Here is an 18,514-nt window from a genome sequence, read left to right on the forward strand (position 1 = left end):
GCCGACTTTCTTCAAGATCTTGCAGCTGTTCACCTCTGGTGCGTCCAAGGGGATCCGAGCCACTGAACTTGCAGTCAAAATCTTCTTTTCCAGTCTCTCTGGTGGATGTTGCCCACACTTTTCAAGTTCGCTGTGAGCCAAACACGCTTCCTCTCGGCTTCCCGAAGAGACACGAGAATTATTACACGCCTGGCTTCACAGACTATATGGACCCACGGACGATTACTCCCAACGTTGCACACAACATGGGGTACACTAAACAATACGAGGCGGAAAATGAAGCCAGGAATTCTCTCGCCAAACATCCTGAGGCACAGTGGTGTTGGGCCTGACACCTCCATTCCCATGCCACCCACACCCAGTGCTGTGGTGAAAGCTGTGACCTATACACGACAGAATAGCGACAAGATTGACCAATACTAACACCAAAATACTGTGAATAAACGCTTTATATTGAGGTGTTGTAGCCCATGGGTTCTTGGACTGTTGTAAGTAGAGAGGAGAGACATGGACGTAGAATGATACATTGTAATTTCAGGTTGATAAAGTAAATGGGATTTTGTACCACGATGCATCACACGACGGTGATTGAACTTATGAATCAGAGTCGCGGAAAGTAAAATATATTTGAACTTGTACATATCTAAAGACTTAATACACATGACTACAATCTAATACTGTCTTTCATTACTCATGCAAATGTTCTGTACAGTTTCATAGAATTTCCAAAATAGTTGCTTCTCACACATTTTCTTGGTCCTGTGAGTCTTTTTGTCACTGAATATAACCCTGGGAACGTAAAGTGATACACACATATAAAAAAAGAAAAAAAGAAATAAAAGACCTGTGTATCACGACAAAACAACGACAGAATATTCAAATACCTACCGTAATGATCTCACAACGTAACATACATAATCTCCCTGAAACTTTCGTACAATTTCCTAAACTTTTCTATGTTGTCCATATTTACAGTTCCGCTAGTCAGTGTCTTCCATTCATCCACTACTCTTGTACTTATTTCAAGCTTTGAATGAGTAATTCAACTGAAGGAATTGCAAGTTAGGGAGTCATGATTGTGAAGAAGGAACATATCATGTTCTTATCTATACCCATATGTTCACATGATCAGGGGCGTTCAGTTCACTGGTGATGGTGAGTGTGGCAGCTCTGTTGTTCATCCTGTGTGTGGCTGTCCTCCCGTCTGTCGCCCAGCTGCCTCGAGGCCCTATATGGTAAGTCCACAGATGGCGTCATTCCACACCCCGTACGTGGCTTCCTACCTGTCTGCCAGCTACCCAGGCTTTATGATAGTCCACATGCATGGTTGTCTCTTCACCAGGAGATTGTCGCCCATATACCTTGCCTGTGAGTTCTTACTCTCGTAAACCATCTACAATTCGTGGTATATGAGACTGAGTTACTGATGATATGATTTTGCTGTTTTCGGACAATAGTTTTTCTTGTCAGGTGGAGAGGAGACGCTGGGAATGGCAGGCGGGGCGGTGGAGGCGGTGCTGGCCAGAGAGCGGCCGCCCCACTGCTCCGTCATCCTCCTCACAGACGGCACCACCTCGGCCACCACTGTCTTCACGGTACGTCAACACTGCCTCACCTAGACACCCTCACACAACACTTGTTTTGTGGCTTATCATAATGTACCATCAACCCACAGTCTCCTCTCACCCACAGTGTCCTCATTCTTGCTCACATCGTGTAATTATGTCACTTCAGGAGCTGGATAGGCTGCGGATCCCATTGGGTCTGGCGGTGTTCGAGGTGGCAGGAGAGGACAAGAGCCCCAACATGACGCAGACACAGCTATCCTGGATGGTTGGTGAGGCTCGGCGGGTAGGTCGCTCTCAGAAAAAAAAAAAAAGAAATGGGGGATAATGGTCGCTCTCAGTAACGCTGAAGTGGGTGCTTCAAGTTGCTTTCAGCCAAAATACGGTGATTAGGTCATTTGCAACGCTAGTGAGACAATGAATCACGTTTCATACGAATAGGAGCCAAGTGAGGTCACTGTGGCATCTCCAGTGAAGCAGGCGAGTCATGACACATGTGAGATTATTAGGCCACCTCACAAATAAACCGTAATATTTGTATTAATATGTGTACGTCACCAGCTGCGGCAGGTGTCGGGGTGCGTGACGTTGGTGGTGGTGAGCGACGACCCAGCCTTCCTGGCCGCCTCGGCCGAGTGGTCCCTCAAGGGCCGCCTCCTGACGTGGTCCAACAAACTCCTGGCCGTCACCCGCCAGCCCTATCAGGACCTGCCACACCTCTACACCTCCTTCTCCATGATGAACGCCATGCTACTTATCATGGACACTTCTGCAGGCCTCTCCAGGTTAGCAGCTATAATCATGAATATGACAACAGTGTTTCGGAATTAATGAAAACAGACCTTTGCAATCGTAGGGGACTTTTAACCAGAGGCATCAAAATCCTTCACCATCGAGAATCATTTTTCTCTTTTTCTTCTTGCAGGTGTAGCATATACGTCCACCTGCCTTACACACCCCAGGAATCCAAAGTGGTGTTGCTTGCCTCCTGGTCGACCTTACGTGGTCTCATACTAGCCACCCACCTCCCGCTCTTCCCTGAGAAGTTCTCCAGGTATGTACAATGGAAGCTTTTCTTTCTTGCTTTACATATCGCATATTGGTATGCTTTCATACTGATTTCTCTAGGATTGGGTAATGCTTCACGGGCCGAGATGCCTCCAGCTGTGTTGGTCATCATGGCTGGGATGGAGTCCTGCATCTCTTTTACTATCACTTTAGTTATGGTTGGTTTGCCTGTGATGTGATGTCTGTTGAACCAAGGATATAGCATAATGAATAATGAATCTCCCTTTCTCCATCAATTTCATTTTCCTGGTTGGAATCAATCAAGATTTGTTATGCGTAGAATCAAATACGTCTTCAAATCACTCTAATTTAGCATCACCCAGCCAGTCATGGATTGCTTGGCCAGGTTCGCCCACGAGCCATCGTTTGTAGCGGTGGCTGAGGAGTACCCGTCCTACGTGGAGATAGACCCAGCATCGACCCCTGGCCAGCCGCTGAACTTCAGAGGACCCGTGATACAGCTGCTAGCCTTGCTGGCTGATAACTTTAATTTTACGTAAGTTGATGTGTACCTTCAGCGGTGGAGATGTGTGTTTATGATCCTTATTGAAAAACGTTTTGGTACCGCAAGCATTACTGGTGTTCTCAAAGCTATGAAGATGCACACTTGCACACATTTCCTTATCGATGCGATGTCAAAAAATTAGAGGCTGAAAATCAACATATCTCATTCTGATAGCATCTTCAAAGACAGCAGCGGAAATGATGTGGGTTTTGGATTTTCACACATATCTGGAGTGGTAGTGTTAACATCTGTCTCACCAGGTACACGTTCGTGCGGCCGCCGGACGGCAAGTGGGGAACTAAGGAGGCTGATGGGTCCTGGTCTGGCATGGTGGGGATGGTGGGCAGGAAGGTGAGTGTATAGCGAGTTGTGTCCCTGTGAACCAATGATGGTCACTAGTCCTAGTCGGTGTGAGGATCCAGAACTTATGGAGGATAAATTCTAGCTCTCTCACAGACAAACGAGTTTCAGCAGCTAAGACAAAGAATCAAGGAGGTTCTCATGCTGCGAATATCCTCTTATAGACTCTCACCCTACATACACCTGCGACACACAAAGGCGGGTAAACCCTCACCAGCTTCCCTGCAATGGCGCAACAGGCCTTTCATTCAACCCTGAGCCTCGAGCCCTTAAAACAGTGTCAGAAACTTGAGGTGCTGTTCCTAACACCCCGGAACCAATGATCTTCTTCCGTTGTTGAAAGACGCAAGATATGATTAAGGTACCGAACTGACTTTCCACATGCCTAAATACATTGTTAAATCTTGCAAGAATCAGCCTTCATTTGTTAGACTATATAGGCGTTCTATCATAACTCTAACTCGCGCAGTCCAAAGGTAATATGTACAGTGTATTCATCAATTTTCATCAGCGACGAATTCATGCATTAGCCTCAAGTATAGAGGAAATGATCTGTTGATGCATTTGAAGTCGATTTTAGATTGCTGAAAGGTCATTCTATGTGTACATGAGATTTAACAACGAGGAGTAGATATCTTTTAATCTCATAGGTTACACAGCTCTTGTTTTTAATGCTGATCCTCGTCATTATAGTCAGTTTCACTCTTCACACATACAGTGTACTGTTCTTATAGCCTCTTTAATGTGGCTGGGTGCAGGAGGTGGACATGGGTGTCGGGCCCTTTTCACTGAGTGGTGTTCGTGCTGAGATGGTGGATTACATGAAGTTGGTCGTGGACGACGCACTGAAGATCATAGGAGGTCTTGGGCGGCCTGAGGTGGACCCGTGGGGCTTCCTGCTGCCTCTGGGACCTCTGGTGTGGACCGGCCATCCTGGCGGCGCTGCTGGTGGTGCCGGGGATGGTGTTGCTGCTGTTGTTCTGCTTCCCTCGTAAGGCTCCACAGAGGGACACATGGAAGATGGATAATATCTTCTCCTATGTTCGCATATTATTACAGCAAGGTAAGACAAATATGTACTTAAACCCCTCATATGACTTTCACTTTTTCCGTTATGAACACAGCAATTACAAGTGAGAGGTTGACCACCATAAATCAATTGTATTGGAATTTTCTTAAGAAATCTTGAGGAAAACAGACCAGTGAATGTTTAAGAAACTGTTACCCATCCAACCGTCACACGTTACGTCTGACAGCAAAATATCGTAAAGACTGTTTACGTAAATGAAAACGTCTACGCTAATTTCAGGTTTTTTACTTCATAGTCTTCCTAAATTAGGACGTAGAGTAGCATGATGATCACCTCACACATTAGATACATTCGTGATGCCTATTAGATATGCTATACGGAATAAAACATGATAATACTAGTGTTGGTCGTCAACAAGGTTACAAGCCAGTGGCAGGCGAGTGGGGTTGGGAGCGTCTGGTGCTGGGGTCGTGGATGGTGATGGCCCTAGTGTTCATCCGGAGCTACGACGGTAACCTCATGTCTATGTTGGCCGTCAGGTACATCCCGCAACCCTACCAGTCCCTCAGAGACGTGCTGGACGACCCCTCCGCCACCACGATATGGGCGGCAGGCACAAACTACATTCAGTATCTTCGGGTAAAGTCTAGCAAATTAATCATCTAGTAACAAACAAGACTTACTGATCACAAGTTCTGATTTCTGTCCATTTGTTGTCAGTATAAACGCTGTAGCATTTGCCTAGGAAAAAAAACAACAGCTACAGTTTGCGTTCTGTGAGGCAGCTAAGCATCTTGTGCTATAACGTAGTTTGTCTCTTGTGGACAGGAACTATTTCTATGGATCTTAATGTGTGTTGGTCTTGTGAGTAAGACGTACTGGAAGCATACTCGTGTGTCTTCGTGTCTGTTTTATTGTTCTTGCGATGAGGTGTAGTAAATCACAAAGATATAAATCAAGATCTCGCCAGTAAAGCCCTTTAATTGATCATTATTAGCAAGGCAAATCACTTGCCTTATTTGATCTATGTTCATTGATCTTAACCTCGGTCGTTTTTGTTGTAACAATTACCAGCAGAATAAATACAATTGCTGTTGCTGTTTCTGCTTAATATACTCCCATTAAAGGAATTAAAGAGTATCCAAAAATATAAGAGCAACAGACAGTCCGTGCATCTATAGAGGTAATCCGATAACTCTTCCTGTAGACTGTGAAAACTGGTACATTTGGCGAGGTGATGGACACCATGAAGGAAGGTCGCCTGATGCTGGTGACGACCACGACAGTACAGGCAGGTGCTGGAGACGCTGGTGGCGGAGGGGCGCCACGTCCTCATCGTCGAGGAGAACGAAGGAAGGTCCCTCAGGGCTGACGTGTTCTCAGACACAGGTGACGTGCTTGCATCAAATTTCAGGCTCCATTCATTTTACTCTTTTACTTAGAGCGCCTTACCTATTAAGATGATTTCTAATGATGCATTCCTTTGTTCACACTTGCAACAGACTATAAGATACCTTATTTCTGAACCTCTCACAGGAAGGTGCGACTTTTACACGTCCAGGGAACGTTTTTTGCCATCGTCCATGGGCATGATCGGTCAGAAGGACCATCCACTTGTCCCAGCCTTAAGTAAAAGGTAACCTCACCTTAGGAATATTAACTGATTAATCCATGGAATGAATCTGTGTGTGTGTGTGTGTGTGTGTGTGTGTGTGTGTGTGTGTGTGTGTGTGTGTGTGTGTGTGTGTTTGACACCTATGTACTTACGTGTGTGATCATGTACATATTTCCCACTTCCTCTTTCTATTAGAATGATGAAGCAAGAGTCCCTTTCTTGTCTGCAGTAACTGTGATCACACAAGATCGTTCATAAGTTTATTATCACCCTCAGTGTTTTGTTGAGACTACGTTCTTAATTGAAGAGCTAATCCATTCCGCATAGGCCTCACTTCTCAATTCCCTCGCCGGTCCGTTCGAACCCCAACTTTTAACATTTTCCAAGTCAGCGCCTCGGAGTTGGTGGAGGGCAGTGACGAATACTCTAGAAATACACTGTGCTGGACCACACCACACAATATCACTCAGTGTCGGGTTGAGTAAGATCAAGAAATGAAGAAAACATTTGATAATGACCACAATTTACTGAAGATGAACAAAGATAGGGGAGTCATTTTTGGGCTACGTGATTTTCTTTTGTCTCTCCACAGCATCAAATTTGTGAAGCAGTTCGGGATATTTGATTACTGGATGAGGAGTTTTAAGGTCAATTCCACCGTATGTCTTCATCCCCCTACCAGGATCACCATCAAGTCCTCACTCGCTGTTTCAAACCTCTGGGTAAATAACACAGTTGCCTAACATCACTTCTTGACACTATGTTACAATTTCACCCCAAAACGGACTTTCTGATATATCTTTTGTATTTCTAGCGATTCAGTTATACTTCATATATCGATGTTTTGCTCGAATCTCCTTCTTGTGGTGTGCCATTCATTAAGACATCAAATGTCGAAACTTATAGTGCTTACTGATATACAAACAGAGCGTTAACACCTGCCTGACGGAGACGACCTGGTTCATTTCAGGGAATGTTCGTGGTGCTCGCTGGCGGCCACGCTGTCGCTCTACTGCTGCTCTGTGTCGAGCTTCTGGCTGCTCGTCTTGTACAAACGCAGAGCCACTGACCTCGTACCACCGTGGGTTACTGATCACAGAACGCTGAGGACAGTATATGGCATCATATGCAACACTCAGTAAGCTGAGGTTCAGAAGAGCTGTAGCAACGTCGCCCTCACGACGTTCACTCTCCAGTGTCAGTACCACACAATACATGGTCACATGAAGCTCATTGAATACACAGGAGATATTTCTATATAAGTTTCTCCTTCATTAGAAAATGTATATACTCCAATTCTATAACAGATTTTCTTTTACGAATAAAAATTTCCTGTCACTGAAATCATATAGTATGTGTGTTCTTTTAATCATAAGCTGTAAAAAATCAAAGAAATGAAGATATTTTCTGATTGTATGAAAAACAAGAGTATTAGTGAGACACTGAATGACTATATGTAAACCAAAAGTGACAGAAAACTATGAAATATATCCCTGTCTAACACAAATTGGAAACTGGATAGATAGATAGATAGGCATATTTGTGTATAGACACACACTCAAGAGATGAGGCCCAACGAGTGTAAAACTCCCTTTCCTTACAAAATAAATAGATAATTGTATAATAACGGAATAACTAATTCGTAAAACCTTTTTGCACGAAGCGGTTGAAAAATATATTCCGCCATGAAACTGTCAAAAAAAAGAAAGAAAAAATTGAGGATATCGCAGGTTACTGAACATCCGCCGATCTCCTGGGATTACGTGGTGAACTTCGACAAGCGTCTTACTGTACACCAATCACAGCAGCCTTGATTATTGCTAAAATTTCACAAGCCAATCGTGGCAGTAACTTCCTCTAGTACTGACCAATCCCAGACCAAGGTCTTACACACTGAACCAATGAGGCGCAGGCCTGACTCCTGCAGGAGGTGTGTCTAGTGAACAAAAAGGATGTGAGGCGCTGGTGCAAGATACATTGTCGTGGTGCAGCTGACACCGTCAACAACCTCACCTCCTGTTCTGCTACTGTAAGACACTAGCACTACTCTATATATATATATACATATATATATATATATATATATATATATATATATATATATATATATATATATATATATATATATATATATATATATATATATATACTTCCTGCCCTAGGAGTCCCTTCAGTCTTTATGAGGCTCCTGCAGCGCTCAGAAATTCGACCAAGTCCACCGGTCGTAACCGTTGGTTCTTAAGTGTCCTGGTGTGTGTGCGTCTGTATGTGGAGAGTTCTGCAATTTAGTGATGACTTGTGAATATCAAAATCATGAGTAGTTTTATTTCGATGATTTTGTTTCCTTGAGCTCGACAGGCCCAATCACCCATGCAATATAACTCATCAAGCTAAAGGAGGAAGTCTTAGCAAGATGGTCTTCCGTAACTCATTTTCACTTATATTTCCCCTTCACCCAGTGGTGAACTGTGGCTCCAGGGTCATGTAGTTGGCTCCAAGTATCGTAGTTGGCATATACTTGGCTCTAGGATCACATAATTAGCGTTATGGTCACATGGCTGGCTCGACGGTCATATAACTGGATTCTTGTGTCACATAGTTGGCTCCAGGGTTAATTAGTTGGCTCCAGGGTTAAGTAGTTGGCACGAGGGTTAAGTAGTTGGCACGAGGGTTAAGTAGTGTGGCTCTAGGGTTAAGTAGTGTGACTCCAGGGCGGACAGTCGGAACCCGTGTCATAGTCGAGGGCTAAAGACAAAATCATTTGTGGGGTGGAAGAGGTTGAAGGAAAGCAACACCCTATCTACTGTCTGAATCATATACAAAGTATCACTGTCACTGTTCAAACTACTTTAAACGAAGATGGGAAGACTTGCCTTCGAAACAGCGGGGCCTACGCCATAGCACATCAACAGTGTGTCTTCGTGTTGACGTTTGTTAAACAGTAATGTATCTGTGCAGGTCAACAGTGTCTCATTTCATTCCACACAGGGATGTCATGGTGTATCGCCGTCCCGTGTTAAGAACGACATGTGTGGACGACCGGTTAAGGATCGTGTCGATGTGGGCAGATGGTATGTCCCCCAGGGACATTGCCGATGAATTTGGGACCAGTTTGTCCACCGTCTACAGGTGGATAAGACGGTGGCGAAGAGAGGGCAACGTTTATTCTAGACGGTGCTGTTCTCTGGCAACATTAATCTCTGGCGTCCCTAACCCTCAGACCTGTCAACAGTGTTGTTACCCGCTTCCACCCACTTCGGCGGGCGTTGAGGAATCTTTGCAGTATTACTATGGATCATGTTTATTTCCCCGTAGCTTTCCGACGAGTGAAGATAATCATTCCAGATCTACTTTCATCACGTCTCCGGATCATCGACGTATAAGTCACAACGTTTGGTGAAATTTGGGACATCCTGATTCCAGCCTAAGCTCAAATCAAGAGATATGTTAAGGAATGAGGCCAGGAACTCCCTCCCTCTCACGTGCCTCCTGGCGCAGGAGGGTGTTGGATGCTGACACCACACCACCCGCGCCACCCACCAGTCTTATAATGAGTTAGTTCACCTGTAGCCCCTTGTGAGCTGATGTGATAGAAGGATACAATATAATGTACCATCACCTAAATGATATACCCTGTGAAGAGTTACTTCTATACAGGTATAGAGCCTTAATGTTCTGAGACCTATGATAATAAAGAGAAACTTTATGAATGATGTTTATGAACTGTTGTAAAGTAATTAGCCTTATGATTTCTTGTCAACAATATCTATGATAGAAAAAAACTGACTGAGCCTTAAAGGAAAAAATCCGCACTTGGTTACCTCCTCTATTCTTTCCTTCGAAAAATAATACAGGAGGAGAGGATTTCCATCCACTGCTCCAGACCCTCTTAGCCACCTTATACGACTAACGAGAGATTCTTGGGTCGCATTCTTTCCCCCTGTCCCCAGGGATTATATATATATATATATATATATATATATATATATATATATATATATATATATATATATATATATATATATATATATATATAGGACTCGCCTTGCTTGTGGTTACGCCGTAAGTAACAAAAAAAGATCACCTCCTGCGAGGTTGTTTCGTTATCAGTGGACGAAAAAAAAAAAGTTCAGTTTTGTTTGCTAGAGGACTAACACACCCTCGTTCATGATCCACATGACAACATACCTTTAAAATCGGAGATGTGGAGGTCAGTGATGATGGTGAGTGTGGCGTCTCTGTTGTTGATCCTGAGTGTGGCTGTCCTCCCGTTTGCCGCCCAGCTGCCTCGACGCCCTTATGGTAAGTCCACAGCTGTCGTCTCGCTATGCTGAATGTAAGGCAACCGCTTGAACCTCATTCAAAAATGCAAAGTTGTAATTTCCCTGCACCACGTAACTCTCTCCTGGGCACTGGTAAGTCGACACCTATGGTCACACTGCACAAATCAACTGTCGCGCAGCAGCCCCGCTATTACAGTAAGTCCACAACCAGAGTCGCAGTGTACTGTGTGACTGTCTCCTCACTGCCCGCTTACCTCAAATGTATAACTCCACACACTGTTGTCGTACAGCAGCCTCGTCAGGCATGTGAGTCCACTGTTGTGGTCAAACTGCACCCTATGGCTGTTAGCCACTTACCCCACTATAATATGTCATGCAGTAATTCATATTTTATATAAATAACACAAAAAGGAACAACGTCCATTGCTTGCTTTACTTTCACTCGCTCAATAACACTTGTAACTACTATAAGCTTCAGGACAGCACACATTACTATCCTAGTAACGATTGTAGCGCAGGCTTGAAACTGCATGAGCTCATCACTGACTTGTTACAGCAATGATCCTCCGCTTCACCAACTTTGATATGGTTGTGTTAGTTTTTATATTTGTAAGCCTTATCATTATTGATTCACATGGTGACCTTCATCTACCAATCATAATTCTCTGCTATTTGCGGATATACTTTTATTTTCTCCAGTTTATGGGGAAACGCTGGGAATGGCAGGTGGGGCGGTGGAGGCGGTGCTGGCCAGAGAGCGGCCGCCCCACTGCTCCGTCATCCTCCTCACAGACGGCACCACCTCGGCCACCACTGTCTTCACGGTACGTCAACACTGCCTCACCTAGACACCCTCACACAACACGTGTTTTGTGGCTTATTATAATGTACCAGCAACCCACAGTCTCCTCTCACCCACAGTGTCCTCATTCTTGCTCACATCCTGTAATTATGTCATTTCAGGAGCTGGGGAGGATGCGGATCCCATTGGGGCTGGCGGTGTTCGAGGTGGCGGAGAAGGCCAAGAACCCCAACATGACGCAGCTCTCCTGGATGGTCGACGAGGCTCTGCGGGTAGGTTACGCTCACTGGTAACGATGCTGATTGGTCATTCACCGCACCACACATAGTTACAAGATGCATCCTTCTTCCTGTCACAGCTCCTGGAACTGGCTCTTTCTTGATCCATTCCTGCAACATTCACCGTCTCAGATTCAAAATTCTGGACGGACTCTATTTCTCATACAACACCTAATGTGGGTTTGATAAACAGGGGAGGATTAGCAGATGATAAAGATTATAGTGTCTTAGATGGGTCTCTTTCCCTTGCATAAACTTTTGTCACCAACTGCGTGCCATGGAATAAAAAGAATGCCTCGGTTGGAGTACCACACCCAGCGTAGCCTAAGTATTATCGTCAGACATCTGTCTTACGTCCACCATTACAGTGGTGGCAGCAAGACGGGTGAACGTCCAGTTGTGAGTCAAATGCACAAATATTGAAAATACAATTCCTGTAGGTCATGCAACACCTACCCCAGTTTGTGTACGTCAACAGCTGCGGCAGGTGTCGGGGTGCGTGACGTTGGTGGTGGTGAGCGACGACCCAGCCTTCCTGGCCGCCTCGGCCGAGTGGTCTCTCAAGGGCCGCCTCCTGACGTGGTCCAACAAACTCCTGGCCGTCACCCGCCGGCCCCTTCAGGACCTGCCACACCTCTACACCTCCTTCTCCATGATCAACTCCATGTTGATCATCGTGGACACCTTTGCATCGTTCTCCAGGTCAATCACTATGTTCTTTACTTCTAATATTACCAAAAAATCATCAAGTAATGGCCAGCCACCGTGTCCCATGGTTGACACTACTGCAGTGTACACCTTGAGTAACATGGTAACCAGTCATTCCCTATTGGAGGTGGCTAAGGCCTTCTTCAGTGATATTCAGCTGTCAGGAGTATGTAGACTTCTGGAAGAAGCCCTCACTTTTCCACGTTACGTGTCTCATGAACGGTAACACCTCCGTCAGAAGGTAAGACAACGCACCGTCGTTTAAGACGACGTAAGTCACTTTTCGCGGTGACCAGACGTTTAAGTGTATAAGGGATAGAATAGTACTATACTTGGCTAATATAGAATATCACAGACGAACTTATATCCAGATTGTCTACCGCACATTTCTTACATTACGTACATCATCAACACGATAGAAAACCTACTCGTGTTCACCGGACAGACGTCCGTGAATTTGATGTTTAAATCCTACGTAATTTATCATTTTGTTTTCAGGTGTAATATATATAGCCACCCACCGTACAGACCCCCGGAAGCCCAGGTGGTGCGCATTGCCTCCTGGTCGACCGTACCTGGCCTCACACTGGCCACCCACCTCACGCTCTTCCCTGAGAAGTTCTCCAAGTATGAGAAATGGAAGCATTTCTTTCTCGAAATGTTTATAGTGAGAGATGAGTGACATAGCAAATACAAACACAAACATATATATATATATATATATATATATATATATATATATATATATATATATATATATATATATATATATATATATATATATATATATATATATATATATATATATAAGGAAGACACTCTGATGTAGCATTACCCCACTAGTTGTTGGTTACTTGGTCAGGTTCGCGTACAGGCCAACACTTATGGCAGCAACTGAGGAGTATCCTTCGTATGCAGAGAGAAGCCCAGCTTGGACCCCTGATCACCTGGACTACACAGGACCCGTGATACAGCTGCTGAAGTTGCTTGCAGATAATCATAATTTTACGTGAGTGGTAAAATTATGTAAAAGTATGTATACGTTGAAATGTATAGGTATGTATATGTGCGTGTGTGGGCGTTTATGTATATACATGTGTATGTGGGTGGGTTGAGCCATTCTTTCATCTGTTTGCTTGCGCTACCTCGCTAACGCGGGAGACAGCGACTAAGTATGATAATGAAAAATAGCATATATATATATATATATATATATATATATATATATATATATATATATATATCACATGAAAGTGTTCAGATGATATATAAATGCCAGTGTCAACAATAAGATATAATGCAATGCATCTCATACATACACTGACATGTTCCATATCTACAATCATCTCTGAAAGCACTATTAACACAGAATGGAATCCCACACATGTTGGGGTTGGTGTTAACATCTGTTTCACCAGGTACACGTTCGTGCGGCCGCCGGACGGGCAGTGGGGAAATAAGAATGCTGATAGGACCTGGTCTGGCATGGTGGGGATGGTGGGAAGGAAGGTGAGTGTAATGAGTAGGGCATAAGGAAGCTGTGTACCCGATTATCATATTCATCCAAAGCATAGATACATGGACCACACAGACCACACAGACACCCAGGATCCAAAGCCAGGTGGTGTCTCCCTCAGTATTAGTATTAAGAGAATGATTGAAATATAACAGAACCAGTCAACTGCCTCAGTTAAGTTGTCCTATGCTGGCCGGTTGCACTAGAGAGAGCTAGATTGCTACACTTTCATTAGGTAGTGAAAAGGCGCTGTTTCTATGTACTTTAAGCAGTGGACAATTCTAAATATCTAAAAGAAGGGTAGAGACTAACTTTAGGATCCCTTTTTGCAATTTCCAGATTTACCAAACTATCTAATGCTAAATGAAAGGAAGGTTATGCGTATATTAATTACATTAACAAATGATCTTTGGTAAATTCATGCACTAACCACAATTCTAGAGTGCAACGATTTGTAATGAAGTTAGTTCCAGTTTCCTGAAAGACATATCAGGATCCAAACGTATTATGACATGGAGCAGTAGGTGATAATCTCTCAAAGGTTACACCATAGCGTAAGGATTAGCAGTACACTGATCCAGTTAGTCTTGGCCAGTCCTTGCCGTATACTCACCAGGTTGAACAAGATAGACATGATAGACAGAATGTGCCAGACCACAAACTGTGAGTGTGATAACGAATAGAATGGGAATGAAAACGTCCCCACGGCTGCGGTAGCGATGGTATGAAGTTGAAATGCTTAGAATTTCACCAGGGTGGCTATCGCATCCATAGGAGTGAAGGCCAAGTTAAGTGAAATCCATTTGTTTTCTTTCCAGGTGTTGCCTCTTATTTTCATGCTAATTCGTTTAGTTCTAAGTTCTGACTTCCACTATTCTGACGTGTGTGAATGCAGGAGGTCGACATGGGTGCCAGTACATTTACGTTGAATGCTGCTCGAGCTGAGGTTGTGGACTACCTGACGATGCTTGTGAATGACGCAGTTACGATTGTAGGAGGTCTGGGGCGGCCTGAGGTGGACCCGTGGGGCTTCCTGCTGCCTCTGGGACCTCTGGTGTGGACGGCCATCCTGGCGGCGCTGCTGGTGGTGCCGGGGATGGTGTTGCTGCTGTTGTTCTGCTTCCCTCGTAAGGCTCCACAGAGAGACACCTGGAAGAGGGACAATATTTATTCGTATTTTCGAATATTACTACAACAAGGTAAAGCGATATATATATATATATATATATATATATATATATATATATATATATATATATATATATATATATATATATATATATATATATATATATATATATATATATATATATATATATATATATATATATATATATATATATATAAGATAACAAGACAATACCTACTCAAAATAATGATATATGCAATCGCAGCTATAATGATGCTGGTGTTGGTTATCAACAAGGGTACAGCTTGGAACCTGGCGAGTGGGAGCGTCTGGTGCTGGGGTCGTGGATGGTGATGACGCTGGTGTTGACCAAGAGCTACGCTGGTAACCTCATGTCCATGTTGGCCGTCAGGTACATCCCACAACCCTACCAGTCCCTCAGAGACGTGCTAGACGACCCCTCTGCCACCATGATGTGGGAGGCTGGCAACGTTTACATGCAGTACCTTATGGTAAGACAAGCCTGCAGGACTGGAGTATAGCACTCCTTATACCAATTTAAGCCAGATTTCTCCGCCATGCCTTACCGGATCTACCTCAACAGTCTTCATAAACTTTGATCTATACAACTGTTTATTAAGACACCAGGAACAATCGATGCTGGCAAAGTTGTTTATCAAGACAATCATAAATCATCATCTTAGAGCAGGCATTCTGCAGTATGTGAATGTGTGTATGTACGTAGATGTAACCCAAGTGGCATCTCCAGGCGGCAGAAAGTGGCATATATCGTGAAGTGATGGACACCGCGAAGGCCGGTCGCCTGATGTGGGTGTCATACGAAGAGCTCGGGAGGATGATGGAGACGCTGGTGGTGCAGGGGCGTCACGTCCTCTTCGTCGAGGGGGAGGAGAGCAAGTCCCTCATAACTGACTTGTTCTCAGAGACGGGTGAGTCTTCCTGCGGGTTATGTAATGGTTCTCTTCATATAGCACGGTCCAGTTCAGGTGTATGGAGAAAGGGTAGAGCCTTTTTGTCATCTTCACTTAGCCCTGTAAGTTTCTACTTACGTGGGAGTGCGTGGAAAAGATATATAATTCAGAAGATCTTATGGTACATGACAAGACCGCCTGTAGGGAGACATTAGCAGTAACCCAAATTCTTAATCCATTTCGATAGAGACGAGATAGTAAAACAGAAGCCTCCTGCCCACACACCACTCCTCTCGGCAGATCAGCTAACAGGAAACGAGGGAACGCCATCGATAGTGTAGAATATTGGGATAAAAATTTTGTAAGAAAGGTTGAATGCAAAATATAATCCAATTTCAGTGGCCAGATACTTTGTAGAGGATGTATTTTAGCCGTTAGTTTGCAGTGAAAATGAATTTGAAATACGTGCGTTTTTTGTTTTTGTTTTTGAAGAAGTTAATTCTCTGATGCTTCATAAGATTAGTGCTTCACTTGCTGCGATTTGAATCTAATGATAACACGGCTTGGTGACCAGAAACAGGAACCGAAAAAAATTGGTTCTAGGAAAAAGAAAGCGAACACAAGGGACGTTCTGTGTGGAACCTACTGAAGATATAGTTATGAGATTCATGTATCTCTGTACTTTCAACTATACATAATTCTTCCTTGACTTTACCCATGTATGTATTTGTTCATCTCCAGACGCTGCACACACTAATCTGCATATATTCTGAACCCAAACAGGACGGTGTGAGTATTACACGTCCAGGGAACGTTTTTTCCCAAATTCCATGAGTATGATCGGTCAGAAGGGCCATCCCCTCGTCCCAGCTTTAAGTAAAAGGTAAACTAAATGTAAAGCCACAGTCACACGTTGGGCTACTAGGAGAAAATGTGTGTGTGTGTGTGTGTGTGTGTGTGTGTGTGTGTGTGTGTGCACTCATGTACTATGACTATAGCTTCCTCTCTATAAAATCTTAGAAGCAATTGGTTAATGTCTCCTGCAGATATATTTGAATGATGTAAAAATTATGACCTTATATCATCACACACTTGTGCTTGAGTACCGTGGTAGAAATTCACCGCAAGAAAACCCATATAACTTTCATATTCGTATGAACTTCTGTTGTTTATACGTTGGACTGTTGAGTGAGAAAGAAAAAGAGAAAAAAGATCAGATAAAGTTTAACTTTGCCGTAGAGAAATTTAAGCTTTTCGCTTTGGAATACCATCCTGGCCTTTTGTCTCTCCACAGCATCAAGTATGTGAAGCAGTTCGGGATATTTGATCACTGGATGGAGAGTTTCAAGCCTAACGTCACCAGATGTCTCCATCCTCCTACCAGAATCACCATCAAGACCTCCCTCGCTCTCTCCAACCTCTGGGTACATAACACAGTCATATCACATCGTTAACCCTGAATATATATGTATATATATATATATATATATATATATATATATATATATATATATATATATATATATATATATATATATATATATATATATATATATTCTACATTTCTCCTATGATTCACGGAGATTTTTTTTACTCTGATGATGTACTACAGACCACCGTACCACTGTGTAGTACCTGCCTGACGGAGACGACCTCGTTCATTTCAGGGAATGCTCGTGGTGCTCGCTGGTGGCCACGCTGTCGCTTTCCTGCTGCTCTGTCTCGAGCTTCTCGCTGCTCGTTTTATACAGGTCAAAGAGCCACTGATCTCCTACATCAGTGGTCACTGACTACAGAACACCAAGGAGTGTACGTTCCATCATAATTCACATCGAGTAAGTGTCGGTTCAGACGAACAAACTCCACCAACCTCATCAACGTGGACACTTCAGCGTCAATACCTCACAACACATGAACGATGCGGCGCATTACCTGCCCAGAAGGTGGACAACATACAGGCTGTCGGGACACTTCAATAATGCTCACACTTCAGTAAAACAAATATGATTTACAACCTTATTAGCTAACTCGACATGATTACGTCAATAAAGAGTAAAACAATTGACAGCTTTCTTGGAGAACCCAACATAATACGATTTCCTCTGTCAAATACGATCTATCCTGATATGTTGAAAGATGTACGTTCATTCAAAAGTAGAGAATTTGCCTCATTATGGCATAAGAGTAGAGTGTGAATGGAATGAACTGAGTTATGAGATGATGAATGTGGACACCCTGCCAAAAATTTAAAAGACTTTTTGATATCAGAAATGGTTCGAGAGATAGGGGCCCATTACTGAAGAATTACCACTCCATAGAGCACAATTAGGTGATTGCAGGAGCAGAGTGGTTATTCTCATGGGTTTTGATGAACGTTTTGACGGTAATGGGTCGAGCGCATGCATACGTTCAAATTGTGGTTGCGCCAGTCGTTCCACAGTGAACATATATATATATATATATATATATATATATATATATATATATATATATATATATATATATATATATATATATATATATATATATATATATATATATAGCGTTAATGGGATGGCCTTGGTTGGGGCCTCAGCGGCCCGTGTCGTCTCAGCTAACATAAAACAAAAAACTTGCAATGGCCACCTCGATCCATTTCAGAATAAGCCCCTTTGGCAAGATAGCGTGCACGTATGCGTGTGTGAGTGAGCTAATATATCAATACGCAAAGCCATTTAGTTAAC

General features: G+C 43.4%; 2 protein-coding genes across 3 annotated transcripts; both read left to right on the top strand.

Moving 5' to 3' along the window:
• The first annotated feature begins 569 nt into the window (after positions 1-569).
• On the top strand, positions 570-7,709 carry LOC139760941 (probable glutamate receptor). Its single transcript, XM_071684728.1, is given in 16 exon segments — positions 570-616; positions 1,133-1,368; positions 1,471-1,595; positions 1,735-1,851; positions 2,127-2,350; positions 2,491-2,619; positions 2,980-3,129; positions 3,399-3,489; positions 4,257-4,424; positions 4,426-4,561; positions 4,947-5,167; positions 5,736-5,810; positions 5,812-5,917; positions 6,065-6,164; positions 6,736-6,865; positions 7,114-7,709. Coding segments are annotated over 16 exon segments (2,154 nt in total). The 3' UTR covers positions 7,213-7,709.
• Positions 7,710-11,130: 3,421 nt separating this feature from the next.
• On the top strand, positions 11,131-17,847 carry LOC139760820 (glutamate receptor ionotropic, delta-2-like). 2 transcript variants are annotated; one of them, XM_071684468.1, is made up of 12 exons: positions 11,131-11,250; positions 11,390-11,500; positions 11,985-12,208; positions 12,713-12,841; positions 13,077-13,223; positions 13,633-13,723; positions 14,626-14,929; positions 15,157-15,371; positions 15,629-15,809; positions 16,575-16,674; positions 17,086-17,215; positions 17,459-17,847. In XM_071684468.1, the coding sequence occupies exons 1-12, from the start codon at positions 11,146-11,148 to the stop codon at positions 17,579-17,581; spliced, it is 1,860 nt and encodes a 619-aa protein (XP_071540569.1). In that variant the 5' UTR covers positions 11,131-11,145; the 3' UTR covers positions 17,582-17,847. The 2 variants fall into 2 exon arrangements, with proteins under 2 accessions (XP_071540569.1, XP_071540571.1); XM_071684470.1 differs by lacking the exons at positions 16,575-16,674; positions 17,459-17,847 and having other exon boundaries at positions 17,086-17,213.
• Positions 17,848-18,514: the final 667 nt, after the last annotated feature.

Source organism: Panulirus ornatus, chromosome 38 (assembly GCF_036320965.1).
Source record: "Panulirus ornatus isolate Po-2019 chromosome 38, ASM3632096v1, whole genome shotgun sequence".
Lineage (NCBI taxonomy): Eukaryota > Metazoa > Arthropoda > Malacostraca > Decapoda > Palinuridae > Panulirus > Panulirus ornatus.

Excerpts from the sequence above, each read along its gene's own strand:
- LOC139760820 (XM_071684468.1), top strand. The coding sequence starts at position 11,146 with ATGGCAGGTGGGGCGGTGGAGGCGGTGCTGGCCAGAGAGCGGCCGCCC. Across the intron at positions 11,251-11,389 it reads CGGCCACCACTGTCTTCACG|GAGCTGGGGAGGATGCGGAT; the intron begins GTACGTCAACAC and ends ATGTCATTTCAG. Across the intron at positions 14,930-15,156 it reads TCGAATATTACTACAACAAG|GGTACAGCTTGGAACCTGGC; the intron begins GTAAAGCGATAT and ends GTTATCAACAAG.